This window comes from Pollicipes pollicipes, unplaced genomic scaffold, assembly GCF_011947565.3.
Source record: "Pollicipes pollicipes isolate AB1234 unplaced genomic scaffold, Ppol_2.1 Scaffold_3447;HRSCAF=4054_pilon_pilon_pilon, whole genome shotgun sequence".
Taxonomy (NCBI): Eukaryota; Metazoa; Arthropoda; class Thecostraca; order Pollicipedomorpha; family Pollicipedidae; genus Pollicipes; species Pollicipes pollicipes.
In genome coordinates, this window is record NW_023596297.1 from 28,522,872 (window position 1) to 28,544,228 (window position 21,357).

Sequence of the window (21,357 nt, forward strand, 5' to 3'; positions counted from 1 at the left end):
ATGTATCGGTACTTTAACCGAAAGCAACGTGAAGGGCTCCTGAACAACCGAGAACATTCCGGCAGTTTAATATATGGTGCCCCCGGCCATATCGTGTACAGCCTTTCGGGAGACTGGGAAGAACCCATGGGAAGCCCTGATTGACAAGCATATCCGGGCAGGCTAGCAGGGAGAGCCCAAGCACCAGCACAGGACCCTCCGAGCAGTGAGTGCAAAGAAACCAGGGGCAACGTAAAAGGCCTCCTTAACGATCCCATTGACTCCGCAGAGTTGACATATAGTGCCTCCGCAAACAGCGTAGGGGCTCTGAACGGCATAATGAGCCGTAAAATCTCTGCTTCACCACCCTTTCAATGAGTGAAAAATTATTTTTGTCTGCTTGTCCTTGGGCCCTTCACTTTCGCTTGCAACTGTTCTTGGTTGCCTGGAAGCCCAGACGTCCAATTTTGTTGCGTTTTGTGTTTCAAAAAGCTGCGTCTGGTAGGCCGACTATGGGGCTGCTTGTGGGGCTAACGGGGGGGGGGGGGGGGAGGGGAGGGGGCATGGCTCCGTACCACCCTCTGAAGCCGCCTCTGGCCGCCTGTGCATACCAGCAGCATGCCATGTTCTCGGTTACTTGCAGTAACCATAGGCGATGGACTAAGCAGAGGCCCAGGCGGCTCCCGGCTCCAGAAAAAAGTTTGAGCATCATGATACTGCATATAGGCGAGACAAAAACGTGGCGAGCATGCCGTTTGACCCAACTGAGATGTTCATTCGCCACTGGCATGAATTCCATACCGACATACAGTACCAGCCGTTCGCACATTAGATGTCCGAAGCAGCAGTGAGAATAAGAACTGGCCACACGAGAACTCGCCACCCTCTCGTGTAACGCTGCCACGCGTAGCGCATCACAAAATGCGGCGTGTCGCCCCATTAGCATGCCGAGCCAAATAGGGCGTCGCCGCACTGAAAAGAAAATTCAGCGATTTCGTCTCCCGCTCCCGAATGTTTTTTTCAGGCCAGTGTTTTTCCGGACAGGAAAAAAATCGCGAGGGTAGTAGCACAAATTTCCCTTCCGGGTCAGCACCAACAGTGAGGCACCATCGGGCGACAGACAGCTATGTTCAACAGGAACTAGTTGACATGAACAGGTGAGGTCGTAACAGCCCCCGGAAGTTAAAGGAATTTTCCACAGCCCTGACGCTGGTTCTCATGGTACTTGTCGTGTATCCCGAGCAAGTCTGGGGCATTCTATCATCGATGGATTTATTCAGTGTCCATGCCAAGATAGCACACCAAAACTCGTGTGTATTGTGTCAAGAAATATACAACATTCATGCAGCAGATACATGACGGCAGATTTGTAGAAAATATATGTTGTACAAGTCAAGCAGCGATGAAAGACATGGTGTTGGTCCCCATGCAAGTCCATGATTCGGTTGAGATTTGAGCAAACTCTTGCCATTGGCTGTGTCACACATGACATTTACTTCAATACACCAAGACATCACAAATTGCAGCAGCTTCACCAGGTGCAACAGCAATCCTTTTTTTGATTCTGCACGCAGGCAAATGAGCGCAAGCACACACCACACCATCGCATGGAGAATTCATGAACTGGGTCAGATCAGCGAACATCGCGTCCCAACTACCTCTCCCAAGAATTACGGCCAGTAGGGCATTCACGATTACAGACACAAAACGTTCATAATCTGTGGCCTTGTGACTTCAACGGCACTGACACGTGAGCTAGACGTCGGCGCCCCCTCGATTCACGGCGTATTTTCTCCTTGATCGGACACGCACGCGAAACAAGGGGTCACAGAACCGCGGCCACAAATGACCACTCCTAGCGGCAAGGACATATGCGCTAGCAGATCTGGCTTGTACTTTAACTTGATCAACTCCGATGGCGGTGAAGGTGTGGCAGGTCGCCCAGGTCTGTCCGCCGTGACGACACCCTCACCCCCAGAGGCTGCGTGCCGGCTGAGGGGCTCAGCCTGGCGCCAGCGGCCGGGGGCACCTCCCGCTCCGTCCGACCCCCAGCTACGGGCACCGTCAGTCCTCCAAGTGACGGCGGGGGTCGTGGGGCGCGCCCGCCCGCCGCGACGGCTGCCGGCTCGAGCCCGCGTGGACCGTGAGGAAGCGCTTCTCCGCCGCCTGTACGCGCAGCTCCAGCTCGCGCACCCTGAGGGACACGACCAACGCCAATGTCAGGAACACGTGACCGAACCACCACAGTCGGAGGGAAACCAAGCACTATCGCGACAAGCCTAGCAATCTGATTCGTAGAGGACAACCTTAATGAGCTTGATCAACGTGTAACCCAGTCTAAAAACACCGGCGGACGATGTATGCTGTTCACTCACCTGAATTTGTACCGTTTAACCTCTTCTTCAGACTCAAGCTCGCGCGTCCTGGTGTCCCGGAGGTCGTCCTCCAGTTCCGTGATTTTCCGCGCCAGGTCACGCTCCACGCTCCTCATTCGGGCCAGCTTCTGCTCGTGCTGCTCAGAGGTCGAGAGCAGTTCGCGGCGCCATCTATCGGGTAAAATGTAAAACCACAGTTGAGGAAACGTAGCACCCGTAATATCAAGATCTGCTGCTGCTGGCCAAGGAGAAGTTCGCGTAGCTCGACCTTGTTGTGCTCCTGGTCCGTCTCATGCAACTAGGTCTGGTTCAAACGGAGTACGTAATTCCGAGGGATGGTATATCCTCACGATGATATCAGACAGGACAACTATTTGGTAACAACAGACATCATATAGCCATCTTAAGACACGACAGGAACCTAACTAGCAGCGCCTTACTTTAATAATTCAATCAGGTACTAGAGAACGTACTTAAACCTAACTGCACAGCGGACTTCACACTGTGCCCTATCCAGCTTGCTCTCCAATGACTCTGAGGCAAAACAAATACAGTGAATCATTCCTGCCATTCCCATTCCCCATCGCTCCACGAGCGCCATTCAGGTCAGCGAGCGTGCGCGAGCGGCGCGCCTGAGGGCGCGGCTCACTTGGCAGTCATCTGCTGCTGGGCGGCGAGGAGTTCGCGCAGCTCGACCTTGGTGTGCTCCTGATCCGTCTCATACGACTGGATCTCGCTGTTCAGCAGCCTCTCCTTCTGACGCAACTGCTGCTCGAGTGAGCTGGAAACACGGCCGGCCATCTCGTACTTTGCAAGCAGGCGTCACGGAATACAACGCGATACAAATCCATTTCAAGCACGGGCCCACGAAGTAGAGCACGAATGAGCTGAGTCACATCACCGCCAACCGACAGCGTGCGTTTGGTTCCCAGTATTGTCAGACGGTCCGACAGCTTGAGTCTGGTTCCCAGCATCGTCACAAAGTCTGACAGCCTGAGTTTGGCTCACAGTATTAACAGGCGGTCTAAGAGCGTGTGCTTGGTTCCCAGTATTGCCAGACAGTCTGACAGCGTGAGCTAAGTTCCCAGAATGGTCAGACAGCCCGACAGTGAGTTTGGTTCCCAGTATTGCCAGTCTGGCCAAACGCCACTCAGGCGGGATTTTCTTTGCAATTTGCAACACTGCAAACCTACTTACATTACATGATTAATGCACAGGTAAGTGGCTGGTGAAAATTGCCGCACCAAGCAGGAGCCATGACGAAAAATATTGATTAACATATACAAAATATTTTGGTTCCCGTCGGCAAACTTGTAACACTGGCGCTCTGTACAGGTGGTAGCTGGTGTGATCTTAGGCTCCGCCACCCATATGTCATCAGGATCGCACAACATCAGGTGCGGACGGATGTCCAAACCAATGCGTCATGAAGACCAAGGCCCTGTCCAGGCCCCGACCACCTCCATAAGCCTCGGTCTCGCACGCCCGCCGCCCGCCTGCGCCCGGGTCGGTCGGTAGGACGCGGGCCCGATCGGCCCACAAGCCACGCCCTGTCCCCCAGCCAGTCTGACGGACGGGTGTCGCCCCACCTGACGGCGCGCTCCAGCACGCGGCGCCGCTCGGTCGCCGCCGCCAGCTCCACCTCGTGCTCGGCGCGGGCGGCCGCCAGCTGCTCTGTCAGCGCACTCTTTTGGTCCAGCAGCGCATCGCAGGTGCCGTTCAGCTCCAACAGGCGGCGCCGCTGCTCGGCCGCGTCCTCGGCCAGCCGTTCCAGCTCGATCTCATGCCTGCCAGAGGCATTGTACTCAACACTTTGCACTTGTGAGCGCCCTATCACGCAGTCAGTTTTTGCGCTTATCTCCAGCAATGGATCACCGACTCAATGAATGAACACAATAACACCATGCAACGCTGGAATTCTTAGTCTATGAACGCATTTTCCCTCATATTTTTGCCCCCTCCGTTATGCGCGGCTGCATGACGAAGTTTTTGTTTGACATCGCACCGACATCTGTGGTACATATGTCCCCATCTGCACAGCATTAACAAAGCATGCACTAATGAGCCTGGAACATCACCAAATGCAAGTCAACGCGATACGCCCCCTCCCCTCCTCCTCGCCCTTTCGCCGCGGCCGATGCCGTGGGACGGTACTCACCTGGCCTCGGAGCTTTTCAGCTTCCTAGTAAGGTCAGCAGCGGCCCGCTCCGCCAGGTCACGCGCCTCCTCCAGTCGCGCCAGCCGAGCAGTCAGCTCCTCCAGCGCTCCCGACTCCAGCCCGCCGGCCCCGCATTTGGCGTGTTCCGCCTGGGGGCACGGTCATACGGTCCGTCACATGTACTGTAGGTCACACGGTTCGTCACATGTACTGTAGGTCACACGGTCCGTCACATGTACTGTAGGTCACACGGCTGTCACATGCACTGCAGGTCACAAGGTCCGTCATATGCACCGCAGGTCACACAGTCCATCACATGCACTGCAGGTCACACGGTCCGTCACATGCACTGCAGGTCACACGGTCCGTCACATGCACTGCAGGTCACACGGTCCGTCACACGCGCTCCGCTTGCGTCGCTGTCACGCAGTTCGGCACACAAGTTCCGCCTACCGCACGGTAACACGGTCCATCAAATGTGTTTCGCGTCCGTGCTCCGCCAAGGGGCACAGTCACACAGCCTGTTACGTGTGCTTCGCATATAACACAGTCACACGATCTGTCACGTGTGCTCCGCCTGCAACACATCCGCTCCGTCACGTGTTCCACACTACACTGTGAACTGCAATACATTGCACTTCCGGTGAGTGTTCCTGGTTACTTATGACGGCCACAATCGGCGACGCCCGGTTCCCCGCAAAGGCCAAACCATACTTTATCATGCTATGCCCTCATGGTAATGCAATGAACTTACACTTAAGCATGCAAAACATGTCGGTCAGTGTAATTTTGCTGTTACACTTTGCCACTTTTCCTTTTATGCCTACTTTTTTAAACATTATTCATGAGCGAATTACTCAGACGTTGATTACAGTTAATCACATTAGCAGCGTTCAAAAAATTCCTCAAACTTACAACATTTCGAATTTTACAAACTCCTACAACCTTTCCACCTCGCGAAGGGCGAAAAATGTTGCATGAGATTGAAGCGTTCAGTCCGGTTCGAAACTACGGTTTTTGCTGCCAACGTGCCAGTGCAGCGTCCGCTGCCCGCGGAATTTATTGCGCCGAACACGGATGAGATCCCAATTAGACACGGCCTGGAAGGACAGGGCGGCCGTCCGCCCCCGTCGGAGATTTGTGGTCGGCGCTCCGATGAAATGGCACGTGAAAAGACGGCCGGACCGCTTCGGCCAACGAGACTCTCTGGGAATAATAAAAACTGATTTATCACGTTTCCAATGTAGGTCGTCCAGCTGGACGAAAGGGCAAACAGTTGCATGGTGTCATGCAAGATGTTATCTGGAAGTCAGCGGAGCGTCGCTGGCGGCTTCCAGGCTAGGGACCGTGGGCAACGGGGAGAAGAGCTTTGCCGAACATGAGAACACGGCAGGACGCGACCGCGGTTGCAGCACTAACACGGGCATACCTTGACGCGATCGTACTCCCTTTCCACGTTTTTCTTCTCGCGCATGAGCCGCTCTAGTTGCTGCTGAAGTTCAACCTCCTCCTGCGGGCGAACGTGAGAGTCACAGCCACACCGGCGCTTATGACATCGACACTGTACAGCATTTCCAAATACAGCCATCTTTGATAGTCAATGTGAAAAGCGCACAGTATCTTCGTTTATCACACCTGCGCTGACACTGCATCTCGTATACGTAAAACATGGCGCATATGACATGAACTGAGCGGAAGATGACAAAATCGCGAATTATATAGCTACACATTCTCGTACTCATGATATAGAGTAATCTATTCTCGTATTAATTACATGCTGTTAGATTGTGAGGCAATACTACAAACAAGGAACAGAACAGTTTCAACCAAACGTGAGCTGCAATGATAACTGCACTCCAGGGCACCTCTGCATCTCACAAGGACGATGCCAGCTGGCTGGTCCCCAATGCTATTCCACCACGGACAACAGCGGCCAATTTCTGGACGTTATTTCGCCCAAACAGCACACAGCAAAACACGCCGAATTGCGGTCGTTTTCCGGCAGCCGGCGACCCGCGCCCCGCTGTTATGCCAGGCACGGCCTTTGTACTTGTCACATGCCCCACTGGCTGGCCGATGGCGCGGTCCGTTCGCCGCAACCTGCCAGCCATCCGCCGTTACTTTCAGCTCGGGTTGACTCAAATCCCGTCAGGCGAGTCCAGCTTCGCGGATGGCCCATAATAGATCGCTGCGATCAAAATGGATTCCGCAACCAGAACAAAATGACGCCGGGGCACTTCAAGCAGCAGATTCAACTCGGTGTAAGAGGTCTAGCGTTTGCAGTCTGGGAGGGGCCGCAGACTGGTCCTCGCCACATGAAATGCATCGCTTGCAACGTTCACGTTTGAAATTAACAATATCCTGGAAACTACGTCGAGCTTATACCGGACAATTGGCGGACAGGAGCATAAGCAGCCGGAACATGTTATTAGAACATTGCTCAGAATACAAAGGTAGACAGGACGAGCGTTGTCGCGCAACGGCGTTAAATGCACGGTTCGATAACAATTTATCTCAACAAAATGTTCATGACCAAAATGAGCGCAAGGAAAACCCGCATGACAAACACGCGATTGACCATCAATCTCTTTCACTGGACTGCCAGATGACTAAACTTCAACACACCAAATACACTTGCGCCGAGTCGTGGAAGACGCAATTTCTCCCTAGTTCAAACCGTTCAAAAGACCCCGAAAAACTCATCTAAAGTAAGCGTGCAATTATCCTAGCACTCTCTGCAGCCAGACAGCGGTAGATGAGAAAAAGTCGTACGCAGGCGGCGCCGCGGCCTGCGTACGCAGGCGGCGCCGCGGCCAGCCTGTTTACTGAACGCAGCTGATGGGCGCCCTATTGCGGGTCGGCTGCTGGCGCCGGCGTTACAAGTGGTCGTCAAAGCCGGTGCGGCTATCCGCAACGCATGCTCCCTTCTCCCAGCTGGTGCGCCTAGTACGGCCGAAAGGAGCACCTCGTCCGGCGCCGTCCGGTCCGCCTGGCGTCGCAGCCCCTACCCCTCACGCCCTGTTGCCGGCCGGACACCCATGGGTGAGGGGTGGGGGGGGGGGGGGGGGCGGCGACCTGGGCCGGAGGCGAAGGTCGATCATGGCGTGACGGGCGCCGAGGCCGGTCAGCCGACCCCTAATCACGGCGGCCGGATCAGGCGGGCGCGCTCCGGGCGGGTGGGGCGGCCGGCAGCCGGCGGCCGGCGACCCAGCCCGGCATCATACGCCGCCCGGATAACAAGCGCGGCTCGGCCGCGGCACGCACCGAGCGTCCGGCCCGGCAGCGCCGGCCCCACACCGAACGCCAGCCAGCGACCCCACGCCGTGGCGGCGGCGCGACCGCTGGCGCTCGCCCTTGCTCGTCCGACCGCCGAATTATGATGTCCATTCGTGTTGCGTGATCTGACTCCAAGTTCGCACTACTAGCGGCGCGACCTTCATCCTTGGTAGGTCATCGAGACTTCAGCATCATAACTAAAGCGCTTAATAAAGTGGATACGACGTAATGATCGCAGCAGGCAACCATCAACGCGGCTTGTTAACGGCTACATCTGTGTTACGTTCGGTTGTGTGCGCGTTCAGCTAGTCCTAAGCTGTAAATGCATTGCATATGGATTGGAAAGGGTAGATGAGTACTTTTACCGTAGGATACACCCAAACTTTCTTTTTACGCAACACCTACAGTATTCAAGTTGATTCTGCAGACCTGGCGGCTGCCGCTTCCCACCCTCCCCCCTCCCTGTGCATGGGCCACGAAGGCTTCTGTGTGATTATCTTTAATGGGCTGGAGGGACTGAAGTGCGCGCGAGTCACCAAGTTGGAGTACGAGGTTTCAGCACCGTCGTTTAGGTCTCAACTGAAAAGGGACGAGGACATGTCGTGCGGTATACATCCGCGCGCACTTCCCACCTCATAACCGCATCTATCGTACCCAAGCATGCGCACTCCCTCATCTACGCGAGATTGGATCCTTCCACCCAAATCTATAATTCAAAAATGATCCTGGCCAGTATCATAACCGGTATCCAGGCCCGTCACGTCTGCTGACTTCGGCTTTTAAAGTGCTGAAAACAACGGCAAACGGGCGAGGAAGAGTGCACACGACACACATGCGACAAGCCAACTCATGCCAGTTTGTACAATGCTCGCATGCACATCGTATGCCGCTGACGCAGCCCGTGGCACCACAGCACGCAGCCCGCTGTCGCTCGGCGCGGCCGGTACGCCGCCCGCCGCCGCCACCGGTCTTACTGAGTCGCGCGCCTGCAGCCGCTCGGCCATCTCCGCCAGCCGCTTGTTGCACTGTTCGCGGACGGCGTCGACCTCGCGCTTGGTGCGCAGGCCGGCCTCGTCCGCCAGCCGGCCGAGCGACGCCTCCAGCTCCGCGATGTCGCCTGTCGTGCGAGGGCGGCGCCGGGAGTCAGCCGTCGGCGTGCTCGCGCTGGCGGGCGGCTGGTTAGAGTAACAGGCGGTGAGTGTTGTTACGGGCGAGGTGGTCGGCACAACCAACATGCAGTTTAGTAGAGAAAGCAGCCATGGCAACTACGGCTCAGCTACTTCCGGCACTTGCCGGAGTACAAGGGTTAGCCACAACACGAAAGCGTCAGCGAGAGGCCGACTGAGACGGCACGCGGCCGGAGGCGGCTCCACCTACCCTCGAGTCGCTCCGCCTTTTGCACGGCCTCCTCCTTCTCTAGCAGGGCGTTCTGCACCACGTCCACGCCCTCCCTCAGCTTGTCGAGCGCCTCGGCTTCGCGGCCGCTCAGCTGGACGCAGCGCTCGCGCGCTTCCACCAGGTCCAGCTGGAGGCGGCGCGCCTCCTCTGCGGCGCGCCGCTCCTGCTCGCCGTGCGTCTCGGCGTCCGCCTGCAGCGCCGCCAGCCGCTCCTCCAGCGCCAGCCGCTGCTGCGCCTGCTCCAAGCTGCGCTGCTCGGCCTCCCGCAGCCGCTCGGTGAGGCGCGCCAGCTGGTCGCGCAGCGCGCGGCTAGCCACCTCGGCGGCGCGGCCAGCCTCCTCGGCACGCGCCTGCTCGGCGGCGCCGCGCTCGGCCGCTTCCCGCTGGCGAGCCAGCTCGCCGCTCAGCGAGCTCACCGCCTGCGCGTATTGCGCGCGCACCTGCCGGCAGGAGGCGGCTGAAGAGACGCGGCACCAGCGGCCGGCGCGGCCGGCACACAGGCCGGACGTGGGCGAAGCACGGGCGGATGGGCTGAAGCGACGGCTGGTAGGCATGACAAGGGGGGGGGGGGGCGGGGTGACACGGTGAATGGGGACGACACGCAAGCCGACAGACGGGCCGAAGGACGGACGGGCACGGCGTAGTGCGCGAGGTCGGATCAGGATCACGCGTATCGGGCACCATCGCATGACAGCTCAAATGCAATATGCGATGCAGTATCTGCAAACGCAGGCGCTCGCCGAGAGAGCAGCAGACGCATGCGTATTGTTTCAAGATGCGCCATCAAAACTCAGAGACAAGTCGTTAACAAGTACATCAGAACTATTATCTCCTTCGCCAAACATGGTAATAATTTTTAAGCAATTCATGCCAAAATTAGACTGCATTCGTGTGTGATATCAACGTCCGTGGCTAGAATACAAGTCACTGCATCTTTACCAGCACATTTCTAACCTACCTGAAGCCCGCACCGCCACAATACATGACATCGGCGCATAATCAACTACTATTATTCGCAGCCCACGAGGAAATTGCCTGAACGCCCGTCTGAAGGAATAAAAGGCATGCACGTTGAAGAATGAGACGAAATATACGCCCCGACATCCAAAAGCTCCGCAGCTTTAGAGGATTAGTCACGGCACGGAAACCACTAGCTTCTACCCAGCGAGCATTCCTGGAGACCTCAGCTTCCATCTCTGCATCGGGATCACAGCACGTTTCCCCGTCAGGGCATCCATCAAACCATCGGCATTAAATGCACGCGTTTGCAGATACCGCATGTGTTGCACAAGCATCTGTCGGAGCTGTTTCTGGACAGGACTTCCTGTCGCAGTTGTCCTTTAACCCAGGTCGGTTTCCGACTAGCCGACTAGCCACCGACCCATCGGCTCACCCCCGCCGATCGCAGCCGCCAGGGAAGGCCATCCGATCTGGCCAGCCGGCCGGCCGGGGGGGGGGGGGGGCTGCTGAAACATGCATGCCCAAGGATCCCACCGGGGCTTTGGGACGCATAAATCCGTCCTCTTGACTGTCCAGCCCCATCGGATTCCCACACGTGATGACGCATTATCGAGTACTTGTCTTCATTGTTTAAAAACCATATCACGCGTTAATGCTCCACGAGCGTACATAGCAGCTCACATCATGCTTTTAACGCACTGGTAGTTTATGGAGCCATTCTCACGTCCATTCATCTGGCTTGAATAATCCACCGATCTCACATAATGTGTAACATGAATGCTGACCTACATTAACCATCTCGGCCGTAATTCGCGTCAGATTCTGAAAGACAGTTTAACGTCTGGCTGAATCATACAAAATGACCGAGCATAATGAATAACCACCATATGCCTGATGCCCTATCTGGAAAGTTTTGATGAGAAATAACACAGGTCCATGCTTTGGAAAATTCAAGATCTTGGGCAACCAGCTTTCTTCTCGCGATCCTGGGATCAATTTGAATGTATTTATATTTATTGAAAAAAGTTGGGACTGCAAACTGCGCTCTACACCAAAACACAACACTTATGTGCCACGACATTGGTCATTAGCCATCATGGCTTACTTTCCTAAAAAAACACGCTTTAATTGCGGCGTATAGGTATGTAAATTCTTTCAATTTTCAAGGCACAATGAACCGTTATTAGGCTCGTAACATCGTTTCATAGAACTACGCCCTAGTCACTCAGCCTCCCGTGCCGGGTCAGCTGCCCCCCCCCCCACCCCACCCCCCACCCACACGCACACCGGCTAGCCGCAGCCGGCCTTGGCACATTATTTCTTCGTGTGCCAATTTTCGTAAACACAATTCTCACGCACACACCGTAGCGCAAAACTTTGTATACAAACTTCTTCGGGCCATATGCATTCCGTTTCGAATGCCAATTTCTTCGTATATGCAATTCTTGGTCACGCATTTATTCGTGCACACTATTCGTATCACGCTTCGTCGCATATACATATATTCGCAATACCCATATTGTCCGCGTTGATCGGTATCACGTCCCTTCGCACATATATACCATATCACGTAAATCCATTAAAGGAAATGTCCCACTTATTTTGTACTGCTCGCTTGTTAAATCAGACGTTCACGATTTGATCAGTAATACCAGTTTTCCATAAATATTTCTGAATGGCTCGGAATTCCTATTTCAGGTAGCCGACCCTCCGAGAGAAATATCATTTGCTTGCTTTTCCATCGTGTGTGTTCCGCAATGTTTGCAATACACTAATGTGTCAAAATGTCTGTGCAATAAATGCTACGAAAGCATCAAACACTCTGTTTAGACAAAAATATATGCGAGCATGAAACTTATTCCGTCTGCCATTTTTGTGGAGCCCCGTTTGGCGAATTCAACGAATGGTTATACGATGACTTTGATCTCTCGCCAATGGCGTTTACCCGCGGCTCTTTTCGAGGCGCACTTTGGCGTTGGGGGCGGTAGTATCACATGATCCACCTGACTAACTGGTTCAAACTTCAACCAATCAATTTCTCGGCAACAGGCCCTTGTCCGCTGAGCTAATCACGAAGGTCTTTTATTCGCACCAGTAGAGGTGCGCATAGTAGTTGTCATGACCATGGTGGTAGCGACTGCAGGGAAAAGACAAAGCAGCACTGGAAAAGCGCGGACAGCGTGATTTGGACTCGTGATGATTTGTTTGGCTGGAAAATAATTAAAATTGATACGATTACTTTGCTGTGACTGTGTTGCAGTGGCATTACCTAGTGCTATGATTAGACGTAACTAGTCTTGAGGTTTCACCAGAACAAGTTTTTGAAATATGCCCCAAAGGTGGGACACTTCGATCAAATCCACAATTTTGGGGGCTGGAAGAGTTTAAATGCGCGTAAGTCAGGCGAGGCGTAAATTGGCGCAAATTGAACGATCCTCCCGCGTAAAGTGTGCTGCACAAAACGGTACGGATGGGAAGGGGAGGGTCTCTTTGTGGAACCGGTGTACATCTCCCTGACAGCCAATACCAGACTAAGCGCTGGTGGATGAAAACCAAGAACACTTTAGATGCTTAACGTGAAGGATTGGCCACACAACAAAAGAAAATAAATGAGCAGAGGAGCGCTTACGAACAAATGCGACGCAAACAAACATGATACAAAGCATTGCGTACACCAGAGATGCGGTCACAAGAGATGCACTACGAAGAATCGTGTGTCAATAGCGCAGCGAAGAAACACGCTACAGAAAGTGTGTGAATAGCGTAGCAAAGAAATGCGCTATGAAGAATCAGCTTTGCGGATAGTCATATTTCCGAAAGACGAAGCGAGTACGATTTGTTAACGAACAACCGCATTGAGAAAATATGCGTACGAATATTTGTCCGATGTTGTGAATATACGCGTCACGATGTTTTTCATCGGCCATTCTATGAGCGCTGATTGGATCGCGTCTAGCACGATTTTTTGTGATGGTCATCACTTAGTCGGTGCCAGTCCTGCGCTGCTTCCTTCTATAGCGAGCTCCCAAGAGCAGTGGCCGACACAGCTAGCATTTCAGGCAAATGCCGGGAGCATTAGCAGACTGCAGTGGCCCAATAACACCACCGCACTCCAACCACAGCCAGCACATCAGTGTTGCGTCCGCCGCACAGCCGCCCCTCTCCCCAAATTCGCCCCGCGCCGCCCACCAGCCCCAATGAGCCGGTAACCCACGCCGCCTGGCCGGGCGAAGCACCCCCTTTTGCCGGCGGCGAGTCGACGCGGCCCGCCTGGCTTCGTTCCCAGCCACCGGCAGGCGCTAATGACGACGCCTCGTTTGTGCGCCATTGTCGCGCGGAGCGCACCGAGCGGCCACGCCCCCGCGGTAACGAGGCGACGCCCTTTGAGGCGCGCGGGCGGCACGGATGCCACCCGTCGTCAGCGACAGCCCGGGCCGACGCCACGGCTCGACGCTGACGCCGTCGGCGGCGGCTGTGCGGAGGACGCACACGGCGCCCGGCATTAGTCATGAGGTGTTTTTTGCAATCGACCTGAGTGGTAACGACAGGGAAGGGCGTCTGTGAGCGGGGGCGGTGCGTTCACTCATGCGTAATGTCAACACAAAGCCTTTCAAGACGACGGGTATGCATGCTGAAAAGGAAAGGCTTCACGCTGACCATGAATGAGTTAGTGTGCCGTAGATCATCTTTAGTGATCTACAAGAATGATGTGGGTGCGGTACACATACAGAAGGGACATGACAGGTAAGACGGGCCATGCATATTACGACCGCCAAGGGCAGATAGACTGGTGCACGTACCTGCGAAGCAGCCACATCACAAACACTCATTCAGAGCTCTACGCGCCAATACGCACGGCGATTGTCAAGCGTAGCACATGCTCCAACTGATGCCAAGTGAGTTACTGTACGTCCAACAAGGGACCCCTCCAGTCGGTGTCTGAGCCAAAGAGGTGAATTATACCATGTGTCACCCCCCTCCCCCGGAAGACATGCCGGGCACATCCCCTAAGACATATCACCTTTCACATCACGCAAAGTACTAGATCAAAGAAGCCACAACAAACACATTAGTGCTCAAGCATTTCCCTTGGACGCCGAGGAGCCAGGGCCTTGTTGACACGCTCTACAGATGGGGGCAGAGCTGGCAGGCCGTGGGATCGTGACACACCTGTTCGGTGTAGCGCCGCCAGCGTTCGTCTGTGTCGTCGGTCCGGGCGGCGGCCAGCGCCGCCTCCAACCGCTCCACCTCCTTCAGACCGGTCTGCCACAGCTGTACGGCCGAGTCCCGCTCCTGTTGGACAATGACATCACATCCCTCAGCCCGACCCACCACAGCTGCACGGCCGAGTCCCCGCTACTATCGGACAATGACGTCACATCCCTCAGCCCGACCCACCACAGCTGCACGGCCGAGTCCCGCTACTATCGGACAATGACGTAACATCCCTCAGCCTGACCCACCACAGCTGCACGGCCGAGTCCCGCTCCTATCGGACAGTGACGTCACCCCCCCTCGGCCTGGCCTGCCACAGCCGCACAGTCGAGTCCCGCTCCTGTCGAACAGTGACGTCATATCCATCAGCCCAGCCCACCACAGCCGCACGGTCGAGTCTCGCTCCATCGAACAGTGACGTCACATCCATCAGCCCAGCCCACCACAGCCGCACGGCCGAGCCCCGCTCCTATCGAACAGTGACGTCACATCCCTCAGCCCGGTCTGCCACAGGTGCACGGCCTATGACGATGATGATTTGGGGTTTTAGGGCGCATCGACTGCTGAAGGTCATGCAGTGCCCATAACTATCAACTAATACAGAGCCACCAATCAGACAAGTGCATCAATCAGGTCACCCTACAAAGCCTTGATGATCAGGCCTAGTATCATGTTGAAAAGATTACTGGGAAATCTATAGCGCGAAGAAACTGGAGCACTTTACCAAAAGTCGACAGCGTGCGAAGAATCCCATAAAAAGTAGCATTTTTGAGAGAGATTTGCTGATGACTATAAGCGCGGAAGTGAAGACCGACGCGTGTGAAGGCAGTGTGAATGACCGTGTTGTGGATCCACACACAAAAGCGCACCCTACACCTGCACCCGTCTTCGAACCATCCGTATAAGTCATCATGTACCCGTCAAAGGAGGCCATGTGTTCTAATGGTGCGCCTTTAAGTTACGTCATGAGAACGCGTTGCTGCTGCATGCTTGATAGCAAAGCATCCACTCTTGGTGATGCTCGCTCCCAAGGAGCAGTCTTCATGGGTTTAGGTCTGATGACACGCCGTAGGTTGAGGCCGCTCGCGTCTAGAAGTTCTCTCATTCGTACACAAAAGGGAGAAGTTTGTAGTGACAGTTGACAGAAAAAAGCATTCGTAACGTACGCGAAAACACTGCTTTGTACTTGGGGTGATCTGGGAACTGCGCCAGCTTGCACGTGTAGCGCAGTCCCAGCATCTGCCTTCGCAAAGCCAGTGGGGGCTCGTTAGCCTCCACCAGAAGACGATCTGTGAGCGATCCTGTGGCGAACGTAGTGTAGCGTGATGCACCGTGTTCAAAGTACGTTTGATCAGGTCTGATGAACCGTCATAGATAAAACGGCCGTAGTCAAGTTTTGAGCGCATCAGGGAGCGGTATAGGAGTAAGAGTGTCCTGTCCCGCTCCTGTCGGACAGTGGCGTCACACCCCTCAGCCCAGTCTGCCACAGGTGCACAGGCCGAGTCCCGCTCCTGTCGGACAGTGACGTCACATCCCTCCGGCCAGATAATCACACCCAAAACGGGTGGGTGCCGCTCCTGCCGCACAGTTACGTCATATCTCCCAGCCTCACCTACCAAGTTAAAAGGCTGGCTACCATTTCTGTTAAAAATGGTGTCATATTCCTCGTATCTGCCAGCCATAGCTAAAAAGCTGCATCACACACCCATTGAACAGCGCTTTCATAGCGTTCATCTCTATCTACAATAGCTAAACAGCAGAGTCCTTTGTCAGTCATACAGTAATGCCTTGATCGACATCGCCCAATTTTCAACATATTTCAGTATATTTAAACTTTTACGCGTCACCGACATTCCACGTCACGGCCCAATGAGAAACGACCAATTTATAAAGAGCCAGAGAGTATCACTTTTCCGAAGCTCATGCCTTCACGCATGAGCAGCAGGATACAAGGAAACAAATGAGCATGTCCGTTGTAAACGCACTCTTAGCGAGATACTGCATCATAAACACCATTTCAAGACACCAAAACGCATCAACCTGTGAGTTTTTCAAGCCCTCATTGCATTGCACATGACCTGCTGACCTTTGAGAGGGCATCCAACTGTTGCTGCTGATGTCCGACATTCTGTGGCAACGGTGCAAGCGTGACCTTGCTGCTGACATCCCTGAGCTGAGCATTCAATGCCTCGTTTTCTGTGGTGACCTCCCTGACTTGTGTCTGAAGTCGACCCTGCTCTTCCTACCACAGAATGACAGTCATTAGAATGGGTGAGAAGTCCTAGCTATGTCTGGGGCAAACAGGCACTGAAAAAGTGTGCAAGGCATATAATATTTGTTTGCCTGTTTACATTTGAACAACATTCAGACTAATTCACCTATTACACCTGTTAATTCCAGCTGGCACAAAACAGGTCACTCCAAGGACTTTGCCACATCAAGCATGAAACAGATTATATAATTAAGGGATGATCCTTACCCAAAACTTGCTGATTTCAGTCTTCAAAGATTCTATGGTGTGTTCATACTCATATTTCAAGGGAGACAGGGCAGCATCTTTGCTCTTCACTCCAGTGCCCAGCATATCAACAGCCATGGAACTTCACTTACACTACATTATAAAGATTGAAAACCTGTCATTGCTCCCACTTCTGTGGGTCAGCCCAGCACCTGGAATGTAACAGATTAGAAGTCTGTTGTAAGCATTGTTGGCACAACACAGTTGGCTACTTTTTAAAAGTTGCAACATTCTAAAATATGGCAAACCATATGAACATATGACTCATGATACCAGTTTCTTACAACATGCCAACTCATGCAGCTCCAAAGTACATCATACATGATTCAATAAATGCTGCTGAGCTGCACTAAGCAGGTATTGCAATGCTGCAAAATAACTGCAGCACTGGAGCCACCATATCACTACATGTCATTAACATTAAATAAACAACACAAAATGTAGGTGGTTTGAAAGTATTTCAGGTTCCAAAAGATGACAAAATTTCCATAGATTTGCAACTTGCATTGATGGACAGCATGGACAATGATAGTGATACACACACAAACATACAGCCCAACAGGTTACAGGAGGCACACACGAGCTTAAATACAGAAAATTTGAGATGGCTCCTAAATCACTATTTTTTAGTCAAGCTGGAAAAGCATAGCACAGTAAGCGTGCATGATAGTGCAGTAATCTGCTGGATGTTGCTTGTAAACATATGAGTGTCTTGAATCAACAGTGCTAAAATCATGACATGTGCTAAGAAAGAATGCCTTGTTTGTATTCCATTTCCATCCAGTTACTAGCCCATGATCCACTTACTAACTTGGCACTAGCCCATTGAAGTGGAATGTGGTTGATGGCTAAGCACTAAGCTTTCATAACTTGAGAAGAGATATCAACATCTCCCACATCATTAAGCTTTCACAGCATAATGCTGTAGATGACCCAAGACTTTGCTATCAGAAGGCACAAACAAATGGTGAAATCAAGACTTACATAACAAGCAATGCTTCATATGGGGACTTATCTAACAAACTCACTGAATCAAACTTTTGGACTAAATGCAATAAACCAAGGATGACCAATGCTTCTATGCCAAAGATCACATATGAGGGCAAATATAGGTTTTTTCTTATTTTCATGCAGATTGCAATCCATAGTCCCATGCCTTTGCCTAAGGTGCTTCTTACACCTAAGTTGCTGCATAAAGTTGATTACCCCCACATCCAGGAATTCCTTGGTATTAGAAACAGCACATTTTGCTACACATACTTTATTGCAGCTCCAGCCACTTCCGAGACCATATCTGCAATCAGCAGAACAGCATCATAGTTATGACATTTTGAAGGCAAGATGAGGAAACCGTGTCTCTGATCGGTCTTATTTTATAGTAACTACCAGCATGTAAAACAAAGTCCCACGACGTAACTCCCACCAGCACTCCTAAACTTACCCGACATGCACTGCAAAGCTAAAAGGTCAAGTTGTAATCCCACCCCCAGAGCACAAATTGCTGCAAAAAAATGTTGCAGGAAGTAACGCACAACGGATCATGTTGATACCCTTGTGCTGCAACTTTGGTTTCACCTCCCGACACCCACTTGCCATCCCACCTATCAACTCACCACAACATGCGTGGAAGGCACACAGAAAAAATCACCCACCGACGTACTATCACAGCCTCTCGCTATCCATTGCTAAGGCGTACAACCTCCACCGCTTTGAAATTCAGAGAAGTAACATTTCCTTACAATTTGTATTTGGTATTCTATTCTTCTCACGCTTCCATATGAAGTATTTTTATGTGTGAAGTGTTTTTTGGACACCTTTTCCGCACCTTCGGCTATATAGATGTCATGTCATGACATTGGGGCTCTACGACTCACTCGGCTGCTGAGGCTATATGGCGTCGCCTGCCTCTCACCCTGGCAGGAAGGGCAGGTGCCGCGGGGAATCAAACCCCGTACTTCTGGCTTCCCAGACGCGCAGTGGTTAAAGAAGACGCGTTAACTACTACACTACCGGCATCCGGCTATATAGATGGGGTTTTAGTTTAACTGTGTACTGCTCCATTCGAGCTTTGCTTTATTTGAGGGGGACGCAAGTCGGAAGAATCTAAAGGTGCTTTAATCAAGTATTTCTGAAGCACGCGCAGGCCGCACGTGGTTCTCAGATCATCAGGCACGTCCTAACGTCAGGAGCGGCACGGCTTATATGGGTATCACCTCATGTACTTTTGGAAAGTGCCGAGCCCATAATACTCAGTCGAGCACCTGCAATGCTGCTCTAAGCCCTTCAATGCTAACCATTAGAATCGTCTGGTGATATTCTTTGACCATAAGCATGTAATCCTTTAAACGTAAAGTACGGACATGTATCCCGCTAAATAGTGTCCGGTGGCGGAGGGAGGGGGGAGGGGGAGGGGGGTACCGAAGCTAATGTTCTGTTATTTTCATGCACTGACATTGACCTTATCTGGTGTCACGCTATGAAAAAGGTTTGTGTTGGAGGCTGCCTTTTTTAAGTTAGCACAAGTTTGCGACCAGCCTTTTTTGAAGTAAGCTGGGAAATGGCTTCAAAATTGACGCTTAAACAAATATCTACGATTTTCTCGTGAAATTCGTCCCCCTCCATCCTCATCTTTGAGTAAAGACCCCCCCCCCCAAATGACCAAACGAAAACTTTGAATCCCGTGGCCCTCCTCGAAGTTTTTCTTTGCACTTTTTTAAGTCGTTCTGTTTTCGGAATGCCTTAACTTACTCTTTTAGCTACTTTTTGTTGCAGCATTTGTCCCCGTCACTCGATGGCCCGACTTTCCAGACCATGTGCATATAATCTGGGGTTCAGTCCATGTGTTAACCATTACAAGAACCTAGACAACACGCTAGTCCTTTATTCCTTTCCTTACGTTCCGAAATGATCTTTGGTGGTTTCGGCATCTAATCACTGTCAGATCCCTTCTGATTGATGAAGAACACATACAGCAATGGCTGAGGTCAGATTAAATTATGACTGGCCTCCAAACCATAATTCCATTTCGGCTGGACACCGATTTATTCGCATGTTACGGGTCAGACAATCGGCGAATTTCGTACCATGTCTCGTGCGTTTCTAATCCCGCGTATGGGTCAGTACATGTCGAGCATCGACAAAACCTTGCAGGAAATGAATGCATCAATGACATCGGCAATACAAAAGGAGGCTACAGTTACATGGACCTATACGGAGCCACGCTATTCGTTACATGGACAAGGTACCGTCGGCCGTTCGATCAATGTCAGCGAGTGGACATTGGGTCGCTGCCCGCACCGCTGTGTCAGGTCACGTTACCACTTACCCTGTTTATCAAGCCTTGTTGTCCGTTGCTAACCAAACTCACGTTGACTTAACCAAACGTGGTGTTGACGGCCCAACGGAAGATAAGACTAGACTTATATTACAGACTCAGTGCTATGTAACAAAGCGGAGGTGAAAGCAATTTTTGTTTAATAGGGTGGCACAACTCAAAATGAAAATAATGCATGTTAATGCATGTAATACATGTCATACGTATGTCGAGGGGGCGTTCACTCGGGCGCCACTATGCGCGAGCTCCCTGTAAATGGATGATGCTTCTGCCAGCGGCAAGAGCAGTAACTGCTGACCCTGATGACGCCACTTTATCCTTTTGAGGTGATTCCCGAAGAACAAAGTTGCGTGTCCTTAGCTTCGCTTCTAGCAACAATGTTCGTCTGGTTTGACATCGGGCAAAAATGACGTCATTTGCGGTCAACAGTCTACCACGGTTATGCACTGATCAGTGCATTATTCCCATCACGTGTATACCATATGAAACATTTGGCATATCATGACATCAGTACATGAGACATGGGTAGGACATAACCGCCCGGGTTCGAGGTATCTTGATAAACTTTAGATACTTTGGCTTTATCAATATAGCCGATCAAGTTTACTGCATATGCGTTTTGGTTTCGCAGTCATCTGCCAAGTGGGTCATTTAACAGCTGTGGTTTAAGTCCCTTGAAATCAAATCATTTAGTGTCTTAACACCCGCCCTTGGCCGGCTAGATGCCCTTCGCTCAGGTGTGGGTGTCAATTTGACCCCCCCAAGATATCTGGAACTAAGAAGCGCCAGAAGACACCAAATTTACAGGGTGTGTTAACCTGTACGTGAGCTCACTTAAGTCAAGTTTCAGGTTTATAGGTCAGGATCTTCTGGTCAAAACAAGGTCAAACAAGGTAAAGTTCCAGGCTGGTCTCAAAAGTGCCCTCAGAACCTAGATAACCGTTTCTAAGCAAAAGGTCACATGCTCATTTAAGGTCAGTGACCTTGATTTGACCCTAAGAAGGTCAAGGCGAACTAAAATTATACAAGATTGCCTTGAGTTTTACATTTGACTAAGCGACAAGATTACGCTAGACAGTATGACCCTTAAACAAAATGTTGACCTGTGTCATTTTAGGTCAATGACCTACTATGACCTCTAAGAA

General features: G+C 52.2%; 2 protein-coding genes across 2 annotated transcripts; both read right to left on the minus strand.

The window, feature by feature from the left end:
- Window positions 1–1,786: 1,786 nt before the first annotated feature.
- LOC119092134 (sodium channel and clathrin linker 1) lies at window positions 1,787–9,369 on the minus strand. Its single transcript, XM_037215111.1, has 8 exons — window positions 9,166–9,369; window positions 8,763–8,905; window positions 5,942–6,022; window positions 4,513–4,661; window positions 3,944–4,141; window positions 3,004–3,135; window positions 2,355–2,525; window positions 1,787–2,173 (listed from the first exon to the last, which is right to left on the minus strand). The coding sequence occupies exons 2-8, from the start codon at window positions 8,790–8,792 to the stop codon at window positions 2,044–2,046; spliced, it is 891 nt and encodes a 296-aa protein (XP_037071006.1). The 5' UTR covers window positions 8,793–8,905; window positions 9,166–9,369; the 3' UTR covers window positions 1,787–2,043.
- Window positions 9,095–18,564, minus strand: LOC119092393 (uncharacterized). The gene is made up of 6 exons (XM_037215356.1): window positions 18,492–18,564; window positions 16,840–17,030; window positions 16,447–16,602; window positions 14,316–14,438; window positions 9,503–9,625; window positions 9,095–9,313 (listed from the first exon to the last, which is right to left on the minus strand). Exons 2-6 carry the CDS (start codon window positions 16,954–16,956, stop codon window positions 9,095–9,097), a joined length of 738 nt encoding a protein of 245 aa, XP_037071251.1. The 5' UTR covers window positions 16,957–17,030; window positions 18,492–18,564.
- Between the last annotated feature and the right edge of the window lie 2,793 nt (window positions 18,565–21,357).